At 44.7% G+C, this 18451-nt stretch overlaps 1 protein-coding gene across 11 annotated transcripts in view; it reads left to right on the plus strand.

Annotated features, from left to right (window-relative positions):
• The window catches only part of LOC127597565 (neuronal cell adhesion molecule-like), a 70387-nt gene that overhangs the window by 38232 nt on the left and 13704 nt on the right, over nt 1-18451 (plus strand). For 2 of the 11 annotated variants that reach the window (XM_052060675.1, XM_052060668.1), the window contains exons 3-19: nt 6047-6233; nt 7652-7757; nt 7872-8065; nt 9043-9165; nt 9335-9505; nt 9830-9886; nt 11650-11761; nt 12465-12649; nt 12718-12852; nt 13660-13803; nt 14713-14824; nt 14902-15068; nt 15203-15350; nt 15441-15568; nt 15793-15822; nt 16509-16610; nt 18223-18423. In XM_052060675.1, the coding sequence (XP_051916635.1) occupies nt 6047-6233; nt 7652-7757; nt 7872-8065; nt 9043-9165; nt 9335-9505; nt 9830-9886; nt 11650-11761; nt 12465-12649; nt 12718-12852; nt 13660-13803; nt 14713-14824; nt 14902-15068; nt 15203-15350; nt 15441-15568; nt 15793-15822; nt 16509-16610; nt 18223-18423 (2302 nt within the window). Of the gene's footprint in view, nt 1-6046; nt 7286-7651; nt 7758-7871; nt 8066-9042; nt 9166-9334; nt 9506-9829; nt 9887-11649; nt 11762-12464; nt 12650-12717; nt 12853-13659; nt 13804-14712; nt 14825-14901; nt 15069-15202; nt 15351-15440; nt 15569-15792; nt 15823-16508; nt 16611-18222; nt 18424-18451 lie in introns of all 11 variants that reach the window. The other 9 variants (XM_052060671.1, XM_052060676.1, XM_052060678.1 and 6 more) reach the window with 7 other exon arrangements.

Consider the following 18451-nt stretch of genomic DNA (forward strand, 5'->3'; position numbering starts at 1 on the left):
AACACTCCAACAAAATGTTTACACCCAAAATCTCCTTTTTTGGAAGTATTTGAGTCTCTTCCCCCTACCCCCTCCCTCATCATTTTACATCTTTTCCCACGGTGGCAATGTAATGTAACTTTGTATGCAATTTGGACCACTAAACTACTTTATGTTAACCAAGTAGTAAAGTCAAAATGACAAGAAATAAAATATAAATGGGAATGTTACGGTGGTCCCAGCATGGCCGCTCTGACACGAATGACAGTTTCCAAACGGCACCATTATGAGCTGAACTGCGTCGTACCCACTTTTGAGTTATTGACCTCAACTCCGAGGCTACGAGGATGAAACACAGGAAGCGTTTTTTATGCTATTAGTCTGCGATTTTGCGCGTACATGGCAGGCCTCTGATTTCCCCGCCTCAGAGGATTTGCTCGTCTCCTCACAGCAAATTGGTTTTATGTTGATTAACCCCCCCCCCCCCTCCACCCACCCCTCAGCGCTAAAATGCATCGTTTGATGTCTAGGAGCTTTGAGACTGTTCACACTCAACCGATCCATAATATCTGTCGTCTATGATGGACTTTTTGAAAGGAATCGTAACAAGTGCTGATGCAGATTGATAGCGATCAAAACTCAAACTTTTTCTCAGATCATTTTGTTTTTTCGCGATATGAGCTCGCTTTGCCATATTAGTGACCCGCAACTTTAATGCATTAAGAATCCTTTTACAGATGATCCGAGAGGGCTTTCATATCGTCTCTGAGGAGAAGCTCTTCACATCAGAGGTTCTGACACGATAAGATGAAAGCGAAAACGCCGTTCAGTTCCACTTTCCTTTAGCAGGCAGGGATTTGCGCCTTCATGCCGCTGTCCCGGGCCAAGTGATGTTGTTTCAATCTGCATGCTAAAGAGCGTCCGCCGCCTCCAGAAAGTAGCCGCGGCAATTATTGTCCAGAGTGCCAGAGAAGGCAAAGCGAATCCCGGAGTGTTCTGGCCCACATTGGGCAGATTTTGTGCTCTGCCGATCGGTTGTGATGGAGGCCATTGCATTCCATTCATAAATTATACTTCTATTTTCTTCTTTTCATAACTTTGCTGCTGCAAATTGGGAATTTCTCCATTGTGTGATGAATAAAGGGTTTCTTATTCTTATTATTATCTTAAATACGACATTGGTATGCAACAAATCGTTGCAGAAATCAATTCATTGAATGCATTATTATTATTATCAGAATCTCTATCATATTTCTTCTTCTTATACTTCTAGTGCGTATTTTCCGCACTAAAAGTCGCACTTAAAAGCCTTCCATTTTTTTTAAAGCTCACAGCTCTAAATTGTCCCTAGGAGTGAGTGTGAGCGTGGATGGTTGTTCGTCTCTGTGTGCCCTGTGATTGGCTGGCAACCGATTCAGGGTGTCCCCCGCCTACTGCCCGGATACAGCTGGGATAGGCTCCAGCACCCCCCGCGACCCTAGTGAGGATCAAGCGGCTCGGAAGATGAATGAATGAATGAATGAATGAATATATATAAATATATACATACCCATATATGAAAAAAGAATGACAAAATAGGCCATTCAATGAAGGTGAGCCTCTTTTAGTGTGGAAAATACGGGATGTATATTAAAATAAAGACTAATATTACAGTAGTTTCATGTATTACTTGTGCAACTCTTCTTTGTGTGTCTGTGTGTGTGTCTCTGTCTTTAATATAGTGCCCCCTGGTGGCCCTGGGGCAGACATCAGAATGCTTGACTCGGGACAATGTTGCAAGCATCGCTACGTTCGGGTCATTTGAAGCGCCACGTAGGTTCCACAAACCTTCGACTTAGGCCTGTTCGGACAAAATCACTGCCGAACTTGTTAGACTGCATTCCAGTTCCCTTTCTCTATCCCCTCTATTTGACAAAGCTCAGCTTTTTAATAGTCACCCCCTTTTGAATCTCTTCTCAAACGACATATTCACAACAGATGCGATGAATTAAAGCGCCCACTCGATCTTCTGGCATTTTACAGTGCAAATGAAAGGTGGTGGACAGGAGCCCCGATTCATATGTTAACCACACCAATTATTTGCATACCATCCCCCAATTATAAAAGCTAATGAGAAGACTGTGGCGTAGGCGCACTGAGGGATTTCCATTGTGTCACCGACAAGGGCCCCCGGGAGAGGCCTTTGTCAAAGTCGCACTCTGGCTACACATTGCGGTTTCAAAGTACGGTTTGAACACATGATACAGGTTGAAAACTCAGGAGTAGACAAGGGTAAGGGTTTCAAATGAGAGTTTCACACAAAGGTAAAAGTTTCAAACCAGGGTAAGTGATTCAAATTCAGGTTCCAGGTCAAGGCTCGGTTATCAAATTAGGATTTTATGGCTCGTTTTTTCTAGAAATAGTGCAAACGATTGTGTTCCCTCAAAGTAGTACAATGGAGCAGGGATATAAATAATTTGAAACAAAAAAAACCCCAAAATGATTTGCAATGAATAAGGCAAGCTCTTGAAGTCTTTTCCACTTTTTTTTTTCTTTTGTCATTTTCCGCCAGAAGGTTCAGACATTTGCCCTCAAAGTACCAGTTTGACTCGAAATCAACTTTACATGATGGCCTCATTGTTGCAAAGGCTTTTTTTCCCCAACAAAACGTTCCACTTCTGTATTCAAGCATTGACCTCCATTTGGCACAGCAGGCTTGCACAGTGAACCTGGTCTCCCCCCACCCCCAGCACTTATTATTATTAAGCCCTTCTGTGCTCGCTTTCAAAAATAAACTTTAAAGATGTCATCAGACACATACACACATACATTCTCAACTGTTTATAGAGCACTTTAAAACAATCACCGCTGTATACAAAGTGCTGGACATGCAGCAAAAAAAAAATTCATACGACAACAAATATATACAGTATATGTGTATATATATATATATATTATATATATATATATATATATATACACACACTGTGGACTTTGGAAGTGAAGAAGCTGCCGGTCACTCTGGATGGCTTGGCGCGAATGTCCAACACTCAGACTCAAGCGGTGACTGAGCTCAACCGCAATATTGTTGCAGTTTTGGAGCGACTCCGCACGATCGAAAACACCATGGAGACGTTGGAATCCACGCTGCGAAAGAATTTTCGGATCTGAATGATGAGGAGGAGATACAGACCAAGGACTCAGGGCTGTCTGGAATTGTTGGCGGCCGTCTCTCCAAAACAAACAACGCTATCTGGCCTTTCCCCTGGATGGAAATACGCATGGAGTCTAGGGCCCCCACCACCACCCCCCTCCTTCTCGGCCATGGACTGAGAAGCTGGGACTGTCTTCATGATGAGCAGACCTCGACGAAGCAGCTATGACCTGTACACGCATACACATACACGACTGAACAAGCACACACGCATACACATCCTTGTTATCACCGTCTTCATCGCTCCGATTCTTTTTTCCCCCCGTGACGTGGTTCGATAATGCGGAGCGCAACGGTGACCGTGCAGCTGGTCATTTTCAGCCGTATATATATACATTCATTCATTCATCTTCCGAGCCGCTTGATCCTCACTAGGGTCGCGGGGGTGCTGGAGCCTATCCCAGCTGTCTTCGGGCAGTAGGCGGGGGACACCCTGAATCAGTTGCCAGCCACTCGCAGGGCACACAGAGACTAACAACCATTCGCACTCACACTCACACCTAGGGACAATTTAGAGTGTTCAATCAGCCTGCCACGCATGTTTTTGGAATGTGGGAGGAAACCGGAGCACCCGGAGAAAACCCACGCAGGCCCGGGGAGAACATGCAAACTCCACACAGGGAGGCCGGAGCTGGAATCGAACCCGGTACCTCTGCACTGTGAAGCCGACGTGCTAACCACTGGATACCGGGCCGCCCATATATATACATATATATATGTACTGTATATGTGTGTGTGTGTATGTTTTTAATTACCCAGCAATGCAGTCTTGTACACGGGAAAAAAACGACTTGCTGTGCAAGTTCTGAATGATGTGCTGATCTGGAGATGTGAATCAGCGGCACATTTGATTTGGGAGGGAACAAAAAATATTGGCCTGTCAGTGCAAAGATTTCCTCCCTGATGTTATCGGCCGTCTGACAGCTTTTGGTGGAACACTCTCAACGGGGCTGTTAGCGATATTGACTTTTCTGCTTTTCCGCCATCTGTTTTCATATGATGTCAAATTTTCACCACACATCAACATGCACTTTTCCCATGAAGATGTGTGAAGTCACCGCCCCTCGACACGATCACGCCGCTTCAATTTCAACACAGCCAAGCGTTTACATGATTCATATTTCTCATTGTTCCATACTCGGGAGCGCTTGGTTCTTCATCTTTCGAGTACTACTGAGATCCTCCTGGGTGAGGCGATGTGAGGTGTTGGGCCCCCGTATCATCGCGGCTCGCGGGGATAATTAGAGCACGCGTACACGCACGCGCACAGACGTCTAAGGCGGCCGGCTGAAGCGGAGCCTCCTCAGCTCATTAAATTGCGAAATGAATCTGCCCCTGGAAGCTTTCCAGATAAGAATCACCATGCTAGGCTTCACCTTCGCATTTATAATTAACACTTTAATTCCTAATTAGCCCTTTTTCTTCACAATGCAGGCATTTCCAATGGCTATTTTACAGTGCATGGCGGATTTCTGCTTTTCTAGCCAACAAGATCAGTTCGAGCCTCATTTTCTGAGAAGGCACGTTACTAAACTAACAAACGCCGGTGCCCTTCACATTTCTCTTTGCATGCAGTGTGCAGCAGTGTAAATTCAAGCAGCATGGTGAAGAAGTGGTCTCTTGCCCCCCCCCCCCCCCCCCCCCAAAAAAAATTGAAGTCAGCAAGCCTCTTGCATTACGTTCAACTTTAGCTGTTCCACTGTCATTTGTGATGAAAATCGGATTTGGTCTCGCCTTTCAGCCTCTACTTTGTGATACTACACAGCAGTGTGATTGGCTCACACCCTCAGCCCGAAACACACACACAGACACACACACACACACACACACACGCACATGCGCACACTCTCCCAAAGGAAGCCAGGGGGCTGCGGCCTCGTTCTCTTCCATCATGACCCAAGGGCAGCACGAACAAACAAGTCAGTCCCCCAAAGGAAGGTCCAGACGGGGGCCAACTTGTTTGGCTGTCAGGGCTTCTCGTCACAGAGCAAAAAAATAAAAAATAAAGCTCCCTCCAACCACTATCGGACCTTCCTCAGCGCCGCTTCGTGTCTGACAGGCCAATTTTTACTTCTTCTTTTAGCGGACCGTAAAGTTCCATGTGTGCTGATGCGATTAGAAAAATAAGTGCTTCTGCCCTCGCGATGACTTTTTCTGTTCGGTGCCAATGGCTTTAAAAGAGAGATAAAAGCGGACTGGAATATGACTCTCGATTTCAGTTTTCAAGCTTCACAAGCTATGCAAATAAGAAATTATACCGATGGTATCGCTTTGAATAATTGCTCGCTATGTGCTCTGAACTTTGGGTTGTGCGTTAATGTTGACAGGGAATACATAATCGTTCGCATTTCCCCAACATGGATTTTCAAAACGTTTTTTTCCCCATGTTCACACATACTTGACAGCGTAATAGGCATGCAAGACCAGGCGCTCATACGCTAAAAAAAAAAAATGCAACTCGTTGGCCAATATGTAAGTGAAACTGTGCTTCTGTACTCAGACTCAAAATATACTCCGATACTAAGACATTGATACTTATAGCCACCATGATTTTTTTTTTCATTGTAGTTTAACGATAACATAAAAGGAAATCGTATGCGGAAAATCGGTGTGTGGAACTGGCCTCCAAATGTTCAGGTCATTTGTGTGTGTGTGTGAGTGTGTATCAATATGGCACACAGGACTGACTGATGGCTTGTGGACCAACTGAGTAATGAAAGCTCATGTTGGCATCTCGCCTGAGCACTCCATTATCTGCGATGCATAACCATTGATCTGTGTCCACTCTTGCAGAGATGACTCTCTCTTTCTCGCTCTCCCTCTAATGTGTTGTTTTGTTGTTTTTTGCTTTGTTTTGCCTTTCCGTCCTTGTAGCGTGAGTCGGCGCACACGTGTCCTCTCGACCGCGTGACTGAGCAGGGAGAGGCGGGGCAACTCGGTAGCAGACCTTGGCGTCGCACGCTGATGATGACGAGGAGGAGGATGGGCGAGCCGGACTTGCTGCTGCTGCCGCTGCTGCTGCTGCTGCCGCTGGCGGCGGCGTTGGAGGTCCCGCTCGATCGTAAGACGCCACAACCAAGCACGCAGCATGAGACGGGTGTCAATTAATAGATATGAAATTGAATACAAATACCGTATTTTCCACACTAAAAGGCGCACTGAATTATGAGGCACACCTTCAATGAATGGCATATTTTGTAATATTTTTTTCATACATTGGGGCACACCGCATTATAAGACGCAATGTACAATGCATCCACTAGATGGAGCTACGCTCAAGCAAACGGCAACAGAACGATGAAATGTCAGTAAAACTTATTTAATAAAGCAGCGCCACAGTTATAATGTTTGTGACCAAACATTTTTTTAACCCTTTCATGCACAAATAATGATGATCTACATCATGATTTTTTTTTTCTCAAGTGTTTTTATTCATCTTTAGGCATGCAAAAAATAAATAAAATCATGACAACACACATAAGGGTCCATTATCGTGGTTGATACACAACTGTGACATTAAGATGAATGAATAATAGAGAAAAAAACAACTCTCAAATGCTCCTCCATTTTCACCTCTCTTCTCCTCACGGCGGCTAATTCAGCCCGGTCAACTCCAATGGCAGCCAATCAGCGTATGCTAAACAAGCCCAAACAAAATGACAGCCAATGTCCGCCTCAGCCTGTGACTGATGTTTGTTTCCCCATCCTCAACTGCTCGAACACAGGAAGCCAACACATAAAAAGGGATATTATAAAAAGACAACCCATCTACAGAAACAAAAAAGTTAGAGATTAAAATTAAATTAACGCGATTAAAACAACATAATGCGCTAAATTATTCGCAATTGCCGTGATCAATTGACACCTCCAAATATGCATTTTCTTGTGTGTTAGTTTTCCAGGTCAACAGTTGGATTGTGCTTGTTTTTAAAAAAAATTTTTTTAGCCATTTCATTTATTGAGTATCGCCATTGGAGAACCACTTTGCAGGATTCATTAAGTCATAACTCTCCCAACTGCAAGATGGAGAAATTGCATCATTTCCACACTAACGTTTGGTTCTCTTTATTGTGATTTATTGCTGATTCTTTCGGGGAAAAGTTCTGGAAAGATGTAAGTCCCAAGCAAGCGTGACGTGAACGAAGCGGCCGTTTTTGTTGTGCTTTTGAGGATTTGATGCCGTTTTGGAAGAATAATTTTTGGTGTGCTTTGCAGTGGAAACCTGATGTGCTGCATGCTAGCTTTGGGGTCTGTTTCAAGTAGCGATCCAGCCGTTGGCATGAGTTTACAAGTTTTTGCATCATGGCACTGCTCCAAGCCAGTCATTTGCGTTCTGCATGCCTTTTTTTTTTTTTTTTTAACGCAGGTAGTGAATTGAGAGCGCTTCTATGGCATGTGCCAGTGTGGTTGAATGGCCCTCTCTGCGGTGAAGGTCAAGGTCAAATCTTTCTCTGTTCATTTTTTTTTTTTTTTTTTTAGTGCCGCAGCCCCCGACTATCACACTACAGTCCCCCAAGGATTACATCATCGACCCCCGGGAGAACATTATCATCCACTGTGAGGCTAAAGGGAAGCCTCATCCCAGGTAAGGATCTCTTTATCTGAGTGTGCGAGTAGATTTTTACAGCGACAAAAATACCTCCCAAAAAAGAAAACCCAAAGATGTCAAAAATTCAAGTCTTTTTACGCGGCTGCTCAGTTTCTCCTGGACGAGAAACGGCACCCACTTTGACCTGGAGCAGCACCCCAACGTGCACATGAGGGCCCATTCGGGAACATTGGTGGTGGACATCAGCAGGGAGCGGGCGGAACACTACGAGGGCACGTACCAGTGCACGGCCAGGAACAAACACGGGACCGCTGTCTCCAATGACATCGTGCTGCGCCAACCCAGTAAGTCTCTCCAGGCTTTCCATCCATTATATTCTTTTTTTTGTCTTCAGACTAAACGTGTGTTTTCTTTTCCAAAACACTGAAGTTAAAATTTCCATCCTAAGGGCATCCCGGAAATGCAATATTGCACCAAACACTAGCGCCGGGCCGATTATTGGCGCTGATATTCAACTTTTTCACAAATATCGGCATTCGACTTTCTGGGAAAAAAAAAAAAAGTTTAACCCTTTCATGCACCACTAATAACCTGTAACCTGATAACAAGATAAGCTGAAGCTTAAAACTCACGTTACGTTAAAACTGTTAACGTGAGGGAAATATTTCGACACACGACTCACCTTTATAAGAGATGCTGAAGTCTCTACGCCTTTTTTGTTATGGTTCAAATTTAAAGCAAATATAGGTGAAAGTTTAACATTTAGTTTTTTTTTTTAATTTTGGAAAATTTAATTTCCTGTCGAGAAACCTGTTGGGAGTTCATTCCTTGTTCAAGTTTTCATTGAACTTATTAGGATATGCCAAGGAAACTTTAGGTCGAATTTTAAAGCAAAGATTGTCTGTTGTCTCAGATTGACAAAAAAAAAAATCCATAAAATTGCGAGTTTGTGTTTTTCAAATTTTGTCGCCACCAATTTTGGCCTTTTGCTGAAAATGGAAATTGGCTCCAAATATTGTTATTTTTGGCCTCATTTCAACTTTGACTGGCAAATTTAAGGCCCACCTTCACGGGAACTCACAGATTACGCCGTGGTGTGTTACCACCTGTTAATTTTGTATTTTGAGGCTGCTCCCTGAATTTTGTCATGATCATCCTCACCTCATGAGCAAGATCTTTCATGGGGTGAAAGTGACGCACTTTCCACTTCGGTATAATGACGCCCCAAGCCCCAATTTTTTTTCCTGATATTTTTTCAATTGTAAATTTACAGCCCTGGCATATTTTGACATATTTTTGTGTGTGTTTTAAACCACTCCAGGGTCGCCTTTGTGGTCCAAAGAGAAGCTCAAGCCAATCATCATTCAGGAGGGCGTGTTCTTGGTGTTGCCATGCCGACCTCCCGCTGGCTTTCCTCCCCCGATTGTCTTCTGGATGGACAACAGTAAACTTCTACACACACATATGCGACGTCACACGCTGAGATTGCGCAAATGGGCTTCATATGAAATGTTTCCCTACATATGGACCCTGACGAATAATTTAAGAAAGACGAACGTGATGGCAAATGTCCAGTTAAGTCTCACTGCTGTGATGGGGTGTCTCCACATCAGACTTCCAGCGGTTGCCCCAAAGCAACAGGGTGTCCCAGTCGTTGAACGGAGACCTTTACTTCGCCAACGTGCTTCGCGAGGACTCCAGGAACGACTACATCTGCTACGCCCGTTTCCCGCACACGCAGACCATCCAGCAGAAGCAGCCCATCGCCGTCAAGGTCCTCAACCGTAAGTGACGCCCACCTTGACGCGCACTGCGCGCGGCTTGCCCGACGGTTAGACGGCGACGTAGGAGGGAAGCCACGTTTTCCAATCTCTGACTCCAACCTCGGAGACGCCAGAGGCCGACTCGCCGACGGACCGAAAAGACATATTGTCGCAGCTGCCGTGTGTTTGGTCGGCTGTGAGCGACAAAGCCTGCTGTTATTGGCCAGAGCATGATCGTTCCTCATCTGCTCCACCCCCCATTTTTATTTTATTAGTATTATTTTTTTCATTACAAAGCATGTCCAAGTGCTGGCTTGTTTGAATGCTTGTTTTGTTGTGTTTCAGTGGACGCGATCAATGATACAATGGAAGCTTTTTACAATGACACTGATTTATTTAGTGGTGAGTTACGGCAAATTACCACTCCCTGCCTTTCTCCCGGTGTTCCCCCCCCCCCCCCCCCCCCCCACTCACCTTTAACCGCAGCGGAACCTCCAAAGTTCAGCACAATCCGCTCCATGATGCCGGTTGACTCGCTAGTTGTTCAAATGAAAAACTGTTTCCATAGAAATTCATTTATATTTCACAGGCAAAGCTTTAAGTCTCACTCGGATAATATTTACCTTGACTTATGGGCGCCCAACATCTGAATTTTTGAGTTACTTGGTTGATATTTGTGCTTTGGGTTGTGGGGCAAAATTTGAGTGACACGCAAGTTTCTGTTCAACCTCGAGTGGGCAGGTGCACAATAAGCAATTGAAGCACTTTAATTCCCTTAACACACCAATACCAAATAAGAAGAATCGCAGCTGCTGTTGGCCACCACTCACACTCAGACGCTCACACACATGCCAGGTCCTGATGTCACTCAGTAAGCCATGTTCCTTGAAGGCACACGGCTACCACATGACTACTACAGTGTATTTAAATTCTCTTTCAACATGTTATTTTTGTTGTTGTTATATGTATCCAAATACAGAGCTCTTAAATGTCATCGCTTTAGAAATCGTAATATTTGAGGAATAGCATGTGCAAAGCAAATTAAATAAAATCCTCTAAAGATTCTTTTTCATGAAAATTCCAGTAACTTATTAAAACAAACTGATTTGCCTTTTTTTCCCCCCGTTGTCAATGAGTAATTTTTCACCTCATAAAAAGGAAACAATAAAAATAAACTCACGTTAAACTTCAACTTTAGTTTCACATTAAACTTTAAACATCTTGTTCAATTTTGATAGTTTTTGAGTGAGAATTAGACTATGATTTTTTTTTTCAATCTTGTTCAAGGGTTATCATTCTTTGCTATGGGTGGTCTCCTTTTTATGGTGGTATCACCCCCCCCCCCAAAAAAAAAATCCACACAAACCACAGAAAAGGCTATATCCCTTGCATGAATCTTCAATTCTTACCGAGGTTAAAATGTGCTTGTATTCAAAATCGGGGCGTTCGACTTTGGAGCTTCCGCTGTGCTGTATGGGATCCAGACTCTCCCAAACACTAACCCGTCAACCTTTAAATTCAAGCCTTTTCCTCACTACTCTAATTTTAGGTACCTGTAACATCCTTGTAACACTAGCAATCAGAATAGCTAGCTAGGCTAAAACAACTTATTATTGTAACCCCTTCACTCCAAACGAGCCCCTCCCCCCACACCATCCAATCAAAAATCTTTGCTTGTCTTTTGTATTTCTTGAATGAGCCTTGTGATAACATCTTTACAATGTTGGACACACTGAGAAGAAATGTCAAATTTGTCACTCCAATGCCCCCCTTCCTCCTCCTTTCATGTTATACAGAACATTCGCTTTCTTCCTTATTCGCCCTTTGGCGCGCAAGATGTTGGATTAAATTGCTTGCGTTATTGCTAAGCGGCACCTGCAGATGACGCCTTTATCGGTTTATTATCAGAAAGTGTTGATCTCATTTGCGTTTATTCATTTCATTCACCATTGTGGCCCTCCAGGGAGCAAATCATTTGCTGTTAATTTGCCTGAAAATGCAAATACCGGGTAATAAAGTCCGACTAGAGGTGTGGTGTGCGATGCGCTGGCTTCTTTGTGGATGCCAGTGACATCTGGCCTAGCCGCAGAGTGATCATAACTCGTGTGTGTGTGTGTGTGTGTGTGTGTGTGTGTGTGTGTGTGTGTGTGTGTGTGTGACTGCAGAAGAGCCGGTGGATGAGAGGAAGCCCACGTTCCTCCTCCCGTCTGAACCGTCCAGCTCCAAAATTGTGCTCCGGGGTCAGGTGCTGGAGATGGAGTGCTTTGCGGAAGGCCTGTATGTATCACCCTTACATATGAAGCATTGCGGTTACAATTTGAAACAATTTCTGAGTGTCTTACGAAGGTGTCTGTGGCCCAAATTGGTCAAAAATACCAAAAGCATCACGAATTATAGCATACTTTACGCTTCCGAATTTTTTTTTTTTTGTCTTGCTGAAATCAGCACGTTTGTTCTATTCCTAGTGCCTCACTTTTTTCTTGGCTAGCCCGTTTTCTTAACTTCAGAAGCAGAGCCCAATATGTGGGGAACATTTTGAGACCACCGTCAGGACAATCAAAGCATTATCACTCCCGAAGGCAGCACTTTATGAACCACGAGCCTTGTCCAACTCATTTTAATAGCAGACTGTGTTGTCATTGTACATTTAGAACTCAAGCTCAACCTCAATTTTTTTTTCTGAATTCAGTACGATCATATTTTTTTGTTTCCAGGTTCAAGCAAAATATTTTTATCATCATTTTTATGTTTTCTGTATTCCAAGTAATACATGTTAAGCAATCAAGAGGCTAATTTGGAGGAAAAAAATGCACTTCCTGAAAACGTCTTTGATGTCATTTCATCACAAAACCAGACAATTCCAAGAAGATAATTTGCTTTAAAAAACAGACAAATTGGTATCCCGCTAACTGCGGTAACTCAACTTTTTCCATACAAGCAGTTCAAAATAATGTATTTTTTTCCGCTTTTTAAATGCAAGCCCCACCCCTGTAATCTCCTGGGCCAAAGTGAGCGGCGAGCTCCCAGGCACGCGCACCTCTTTCCTGCATCACCAGAAAATCTTGCGTATCGTCAACGTGTCGGAGGAAGACGCGGGCGACTACCGGTGCACCGCCAGGAACCACCTGGGCTCAGTCCACCACACCATTCAGATCACGGTCAAAGGTACGTCCCATACCACATGATGATCTGTGTAACGTGCACTATGATTCAATCTTCCTTCTGTGTTCCAGCCGCTCCATACTGGATCGGCGCCGCTCCCAGAAATCTCGTCCTGGCCCCAGGAGAGAATGGGGTGCTGATGTGCAGAGCCAGCGGCACACCTAAGCCAAGCATCCAATGGGCCATGAATGGCGTCCCCATCGAAAGTGAGTGAAGAAACACTCTACAGCAACACCAAACAATTCTGACCCCCACTCCCCCCACAAAAAAAGGATATATACTGAAATAATGACGATTTTGTCACAATTTACTAACAAATATATTTATTCACTGTGGAATGTAGTATGAATGGGTGCAAGTGGCTGCACGGTTAAATTTTACCTTCTACCATCCCGTGGAAGAGCATTTAATTCTTCTGCCTGTCAGTAAAAGCCGCTGGTGTGGTTGGATCAACAAATATACATTATCTATAGTAAATAAATCATTTTTGGACTAATTAAGTGAAATTTCCACCCGCACATGTCATATTACTAGGCGGGAACCGCATTTATTAGCATATATATGTTGAAAATGACCCCTCACTTGTCACGGATGACATTGAGGAATTTGTATTTAAGTACGAAAAACATATTAGAATGATATATCATTGTCATTTGCCGGTTTCATTGCCAATAACGAGAAAATACATTCAGTATGCTGGTGCAGGAAAAAAGTAGACTCATGAATACAGAATGAAGTACAGATGAAATTAAATTCAGATTGAATGATGATAATAAAATGTTTCATGAAATAGTAATGTGCACTAATAATAAAACGTAATAACAAAGCCAATTTTTATACACTCCCTATATATATATATATATATATATATATATCGATTGAGAGTTTTCAAAAATCGGTCACTGTCATTAAATGCTACAAGCACATGTTGGCACTTGTGTTCCAAAAAAGTATTACATGTGATGAAAATTGCCTTGTCTAGTTCCATAATATTCTGTCACCCGTGAAAACAGATGCCCCAAAAGACCCCAGCCGCAAAGTGGAAGACGACACCATCATCTTCACTGACGTGCAGATGGGATCCAGCGCCGTGTACCAGTGTAACATCTCCAACCAACACGGCTACCTCCTGGCCAACGCCTTTGTTAACGTCTTGTGTAAGTCCTGATTCAGAAAACTGTATTCATCCACCTGGACCAATTTAAATGGAGGAAATGGGATCCTCATGGGTGTTGATCCGATTCGTCGACGGGTTGACTCAACTACTACTCCTTATCGACATTTAAAGCTTCAAAATGACGTAGCGCTAATAAGTTGTTTTAGCCAAGCTAGCTATTCTGATTGCTCGTGAAAACGTTGTGTGGCGGTGTAAAGTGACGCTTCATCTTATTTGCCAAATAATGCCATCGATTCATCGACCTTGACTCTTCTTTCATTACATTTGAGTCGATGTCAAAAAAATCTTTAGCCTGCTTCCCTAGCAGGTACATCTTTTAATAGCATTGCATCAGGCTCATATCTGTGTTGGAGGACAATGTCAGATCGTTATCGAAGGCAGTCCCCGGGTTTAGTCAAATTTCAACTGGTTATCCAGGGATGGTAGTGTTGACAGCTCCAGCTACCGTCCGTATCTGTCTTCTGGAGGAGTTTGCCACCACCTCCTTGGCCTTTGATATTCATTTCCAGCTGTCACAACTCCAAAAACTGCTGTAGAACAGGTCCATGATGTTGAGTAGAGCCAGACAGAAGAACCGCATCACTAGGAAACGTCTCTAGTTTGGGGTGCGAAGTCCTGCATTCATCATTGTCGAGATAAAAAGCAGTGGTAAGAGGACGCAGCCCTGTGGGGAGCCTGTAGCGGCGGTGAGGGGGTCCGACGGACTCATTTAAAATTACTTTCTGGTGGAAATGATATGCGAGGATATGTGGCTGTGACTTGATAAATTCAAAGGAAACGTCTGCAAACAGAAGCCATCCGTTTGCATTCCCATAACAAAATGAGCCAGATGCGGACACATTTGCATTGAATGGCGGCATCGCATTTACCACCGCGCCTCGTTTTCCAGCCGAGCCCCCCAGAGTGCTGACACCGGCCAACACAGTCTACCAGGTCATCAAGAATCGCCAAGCCCTGCTGGAGTGCACTTCCTTCGGCTCGCCCATCCCCAAAATTACCTGGTGAGTTAATGAACCCTGAACCGGCATGGCTAATGTTCCATGAAAAATCACCAATGAGATTCCCGCTTCTGTCTCAGGTTCAAGGAGAGTCATTTCGGCACGCTAGACGACGAGACGTATAAGGAGCACGACAACGGCACTTTGGAAATCCGTATGGCTCAGCCTCGGAATAGCGGAAAGTACACCTGCGCGGCGCGGAATTCTCTCGGTATCTATGAGAATCACGTGCACCTGGAAGTCAAAGGTACTCATTGCTCAGGATGTGGCCTCTTACCACCCTCTGAGTACCACAAGTGGGAGCCCTCGTTCCAATTTGAGAGCCACGAAAATAAAGCGAGTTGAGTGTAATGGTTGCATCATAAACTCGTCTGTCATCAGAACCGACCCGCATCCTGAAGCAGCCCGAGTACCGAATGGTGCAGCGCGGCAAGTCCGTTGTGTTTGAGTGCAAAGTCAAGCACGACCCCTCGCTCGTTCCCACCATGACGTGGCTCAAAGATGACGGGGAGCTGCCCGACGACGAGAGGTGAAAATGAGACCAATATGTAAACGACGACGGTAGAATTATTCATACTGGTCACCGTTCTTCTGAAAACATTTCATTGCTTGCTTGAAGCAGATTCGTGGTGGACGTCGACAGCCTCACGATCGCCGACGTGATGGAGAGTGACGGCGGCGTATACACGTGCGTCATGAACACAACGCTGGATCACGATTCGGCCAGCGCCGAGCTCACCGTCGTTGGTACGAGCCCCTCCGTACATCGCGATACATTCGCTGCTCGCTCAACTTTTTAAGGTCCACCTCCGGGTGGTTGACTTGCAGAGCTCTTATTGGATTTACTCTCTGTATGCTTTACACTCTACACTCTTAACATGAATATTGAATTGCCGCCGGCTGATCTTTGTTTTAATATGGCTGACGTATCACTCCACTTGGTATTCCTTCCCCGCTCGCGGATCCGGCAGAGGCCACGCCGACGCCGACCGTTGGCAACGGTAAAGCCTGTGGCGCACGTGGCTTTACAGATATGCTCCACCTTTGTCTTAGGATGATTTTTCTTTCTGCACGTGTCTCCTGAGAATGCCAATTGATGATTGTTTTATTGTCGTCGTTCTGCACGAGGGCAGCTTTTGCTTAGCATGGCTGCCTCACATTCAGGACGTTTGGTTTTGAATCTCCTTGCGGAGATTGCATGCTCTCTATATGCATGTTTGTTCGGTTAATTGAAGACTGCCCTGAGATGTACCCCACCCCAAAACGCCCGAGATAGACTCCAGTTTAGCCACCACCCTAATGCAGATACGCATTAGGGTGGTGGTAGTCGAAAGAGGATTGTTGAACATTCTGTATGATACATCGTGTCAAGAGGAAGGCCATTGGTATTCCCGTTGGAGTCGAGGATAGAGAGGATCATTTGTGATGCAGTAGCAGTACCTGAAACGCTTTCAAATGTCAAACGCGCTCATCATTCATTTAATCCGAGCATGCGTTCTGCATTATCGGTCGAAAACACCTCCATCTCATCCCGAGCGATCGCTCAAGCTCGACGTGCATCAATTCAAATGCATGACACTTCGCTCGCGCGGGCAAGTCTTCATTTTTGTCTTCTCGTGGCATGAACCCGACGCCGAGCATCTTTGGCGTTGGCTCACGTGTTGTCGTGCGCCGTGTCTTCCTTCAGAGCGACCCGACCCCCCGACCGACCTGGAGCTGACGGACCACAAAAAGAGGAGCGTTCAGCTCACCTGGATTCCTGGCGATGAGCACAACAGTCCTATTGAGAGTAAGTGTGAATTTAGCATCGAATGTCCTGAACTCCTATTTTCCATGCCAATGCTGCAGTGGGCAGAATGGATACATTTGGCCAAATACCGAACTCTGCTTTTGAGCCACAAAATGTCACTGTTCACGTTTTTCTGTCAGCTAACTTAATAGTTTATGGAACAAAAACATTAACATGACTTCATCTCACAATGAAGCTATGTACGCATGAACCTTGAGTCCATCGGTCGTCGACTCCTAAAAATCATGATTGTGATTCAGTAGCAATTCATTCGTTACGGGGAACACATTCCTGACGCTCCGTTGAGACACCATATCTTAAAAAAAATATTTTCATTATATAGTTTTGCTGCTCTCGCATGCTCTATACTAGAGGTGTCCAAACTTTTTTAGTTTGAGGGCCGAAGATAGTAAAATGTCATGACCGAAAGAACGAGATCCCGGATACAAGCGGCTGAAATGAGTTTTCTCCGCAGGGTGTCCGGGCTCTCCCTTAGAGATAAGGTGAGAAGCTCAGTCATCCGGGAGGGGCTCAGAGTCGAGCCGCTTCTCCTCCACATCGAGAGGAGCCAGATGAGGTGGCTTGGGCATCTGATTCGGATGCCTCCTGAGCGCCTCCCCTGTGAGGTGTTCCGGTCATGTCCCACTGGGAGGAGACCCCGAGGAAGACCCAGGACACGCTGGAGAGACTATGTCACCCAGCTTGCCTGGGAACGACTCGGGATCCCCCGGGGAGAGCTGGAAGAAGTAGCTAGGGAGAGGGAAGTCTGGGCTTCCCTGCTAAAGCTGTTGCCCCCGCGACCCGGCCCCGGATAAGCGGTAGATGATGGATGGATGGATGGATGGATAGATAGTAAAATGGAAAGGATGGAAAGGGCTACTTTACAATTTGTCAACTTTTTGAAACGCACTCAAGTCAGTCATGAAAGCATTTACCGTATTCTACCGAACTATAGGGCGCTTCAGAGTATAAGGTGCACTTTCAATGAATGGCCTCTTTTAAAACTGTTTTCATATATAGGGTGCACCGCATTATAAGGCACATAATATAATGGCTAAAATAGTGGCTGTGGTTGCGTCCATCCACTAGATGGAGTTACAGTAAAGGAATACAATACAATGTAGCTTTATTTCTACAGCGGTTGTCTGGAACAAAGCGATTTACAGAACATTTAAAATACGACGTCCAAGAAATCAGAATATTGATCCACCGGATTATAAGGCGCACTGTCGGCTTTTGAGAAAATGGAATGCTTTTAGGTGTGCCTTATAGTGCGGAAGATACGGTATGTGTTGTTTGTATTGTCTCGCTAATGACCTGTTTTTTATTATACTTCCTGCAATTGACTGGTGACCAGTCCTAGTGATGACGCAGCATCAGGAGATCTTGCTCAAGCACACTTTGACCTTGTCACAAGGTCTTTTTAATTACATTGCATCTCTTCCAGTAGACATCAGTGCTGTCCAGCATGGCGTGCCACACTTTTAGCACTCCACTCAAAGCGCACAGCTCTAAATTTGCGCTTATACTGTTAAAAAAAAAAAAAAAAAAAGAGCTGTGTTCGGCCAACGTTATATATTTGATCAAATGTTGTGTTTATTATTTCACACAGAATTTTTGATCCAGTATGAGGACTCGCTTCACCACCACAGAGGTCACTGGCACCACCTCACTGAGGTCGGCGGTACCGAGACCACAGCTCACCTGAAGCTGTCGCCCTATGTTCACTACACCTTTAGAGTCCTTGCTGTCAATGCCATGGGCAGCAGCCGACCCAGTTTCCCCTCTAAGATGTATAAGACCGAGCCTTCAGGTACTAGAAATCCAGAGTGAAATCTTTT

The sequence above is a fragment of the Hippocampus zosterae genome, chromosome 3 (assembly GCF_025434085.1).
Source record: "Hippocampus zosterae strain Florida chromosome 3, ASM2543408v3, whole genome shotgun sequence".
NCBI classification, from domain to species: Eukaryota; Metazoa; Chordata; class Actinopteri; order Syngnathiformes; family Syngnathidae; genus Hippocampus; species Hippocampus zosterae.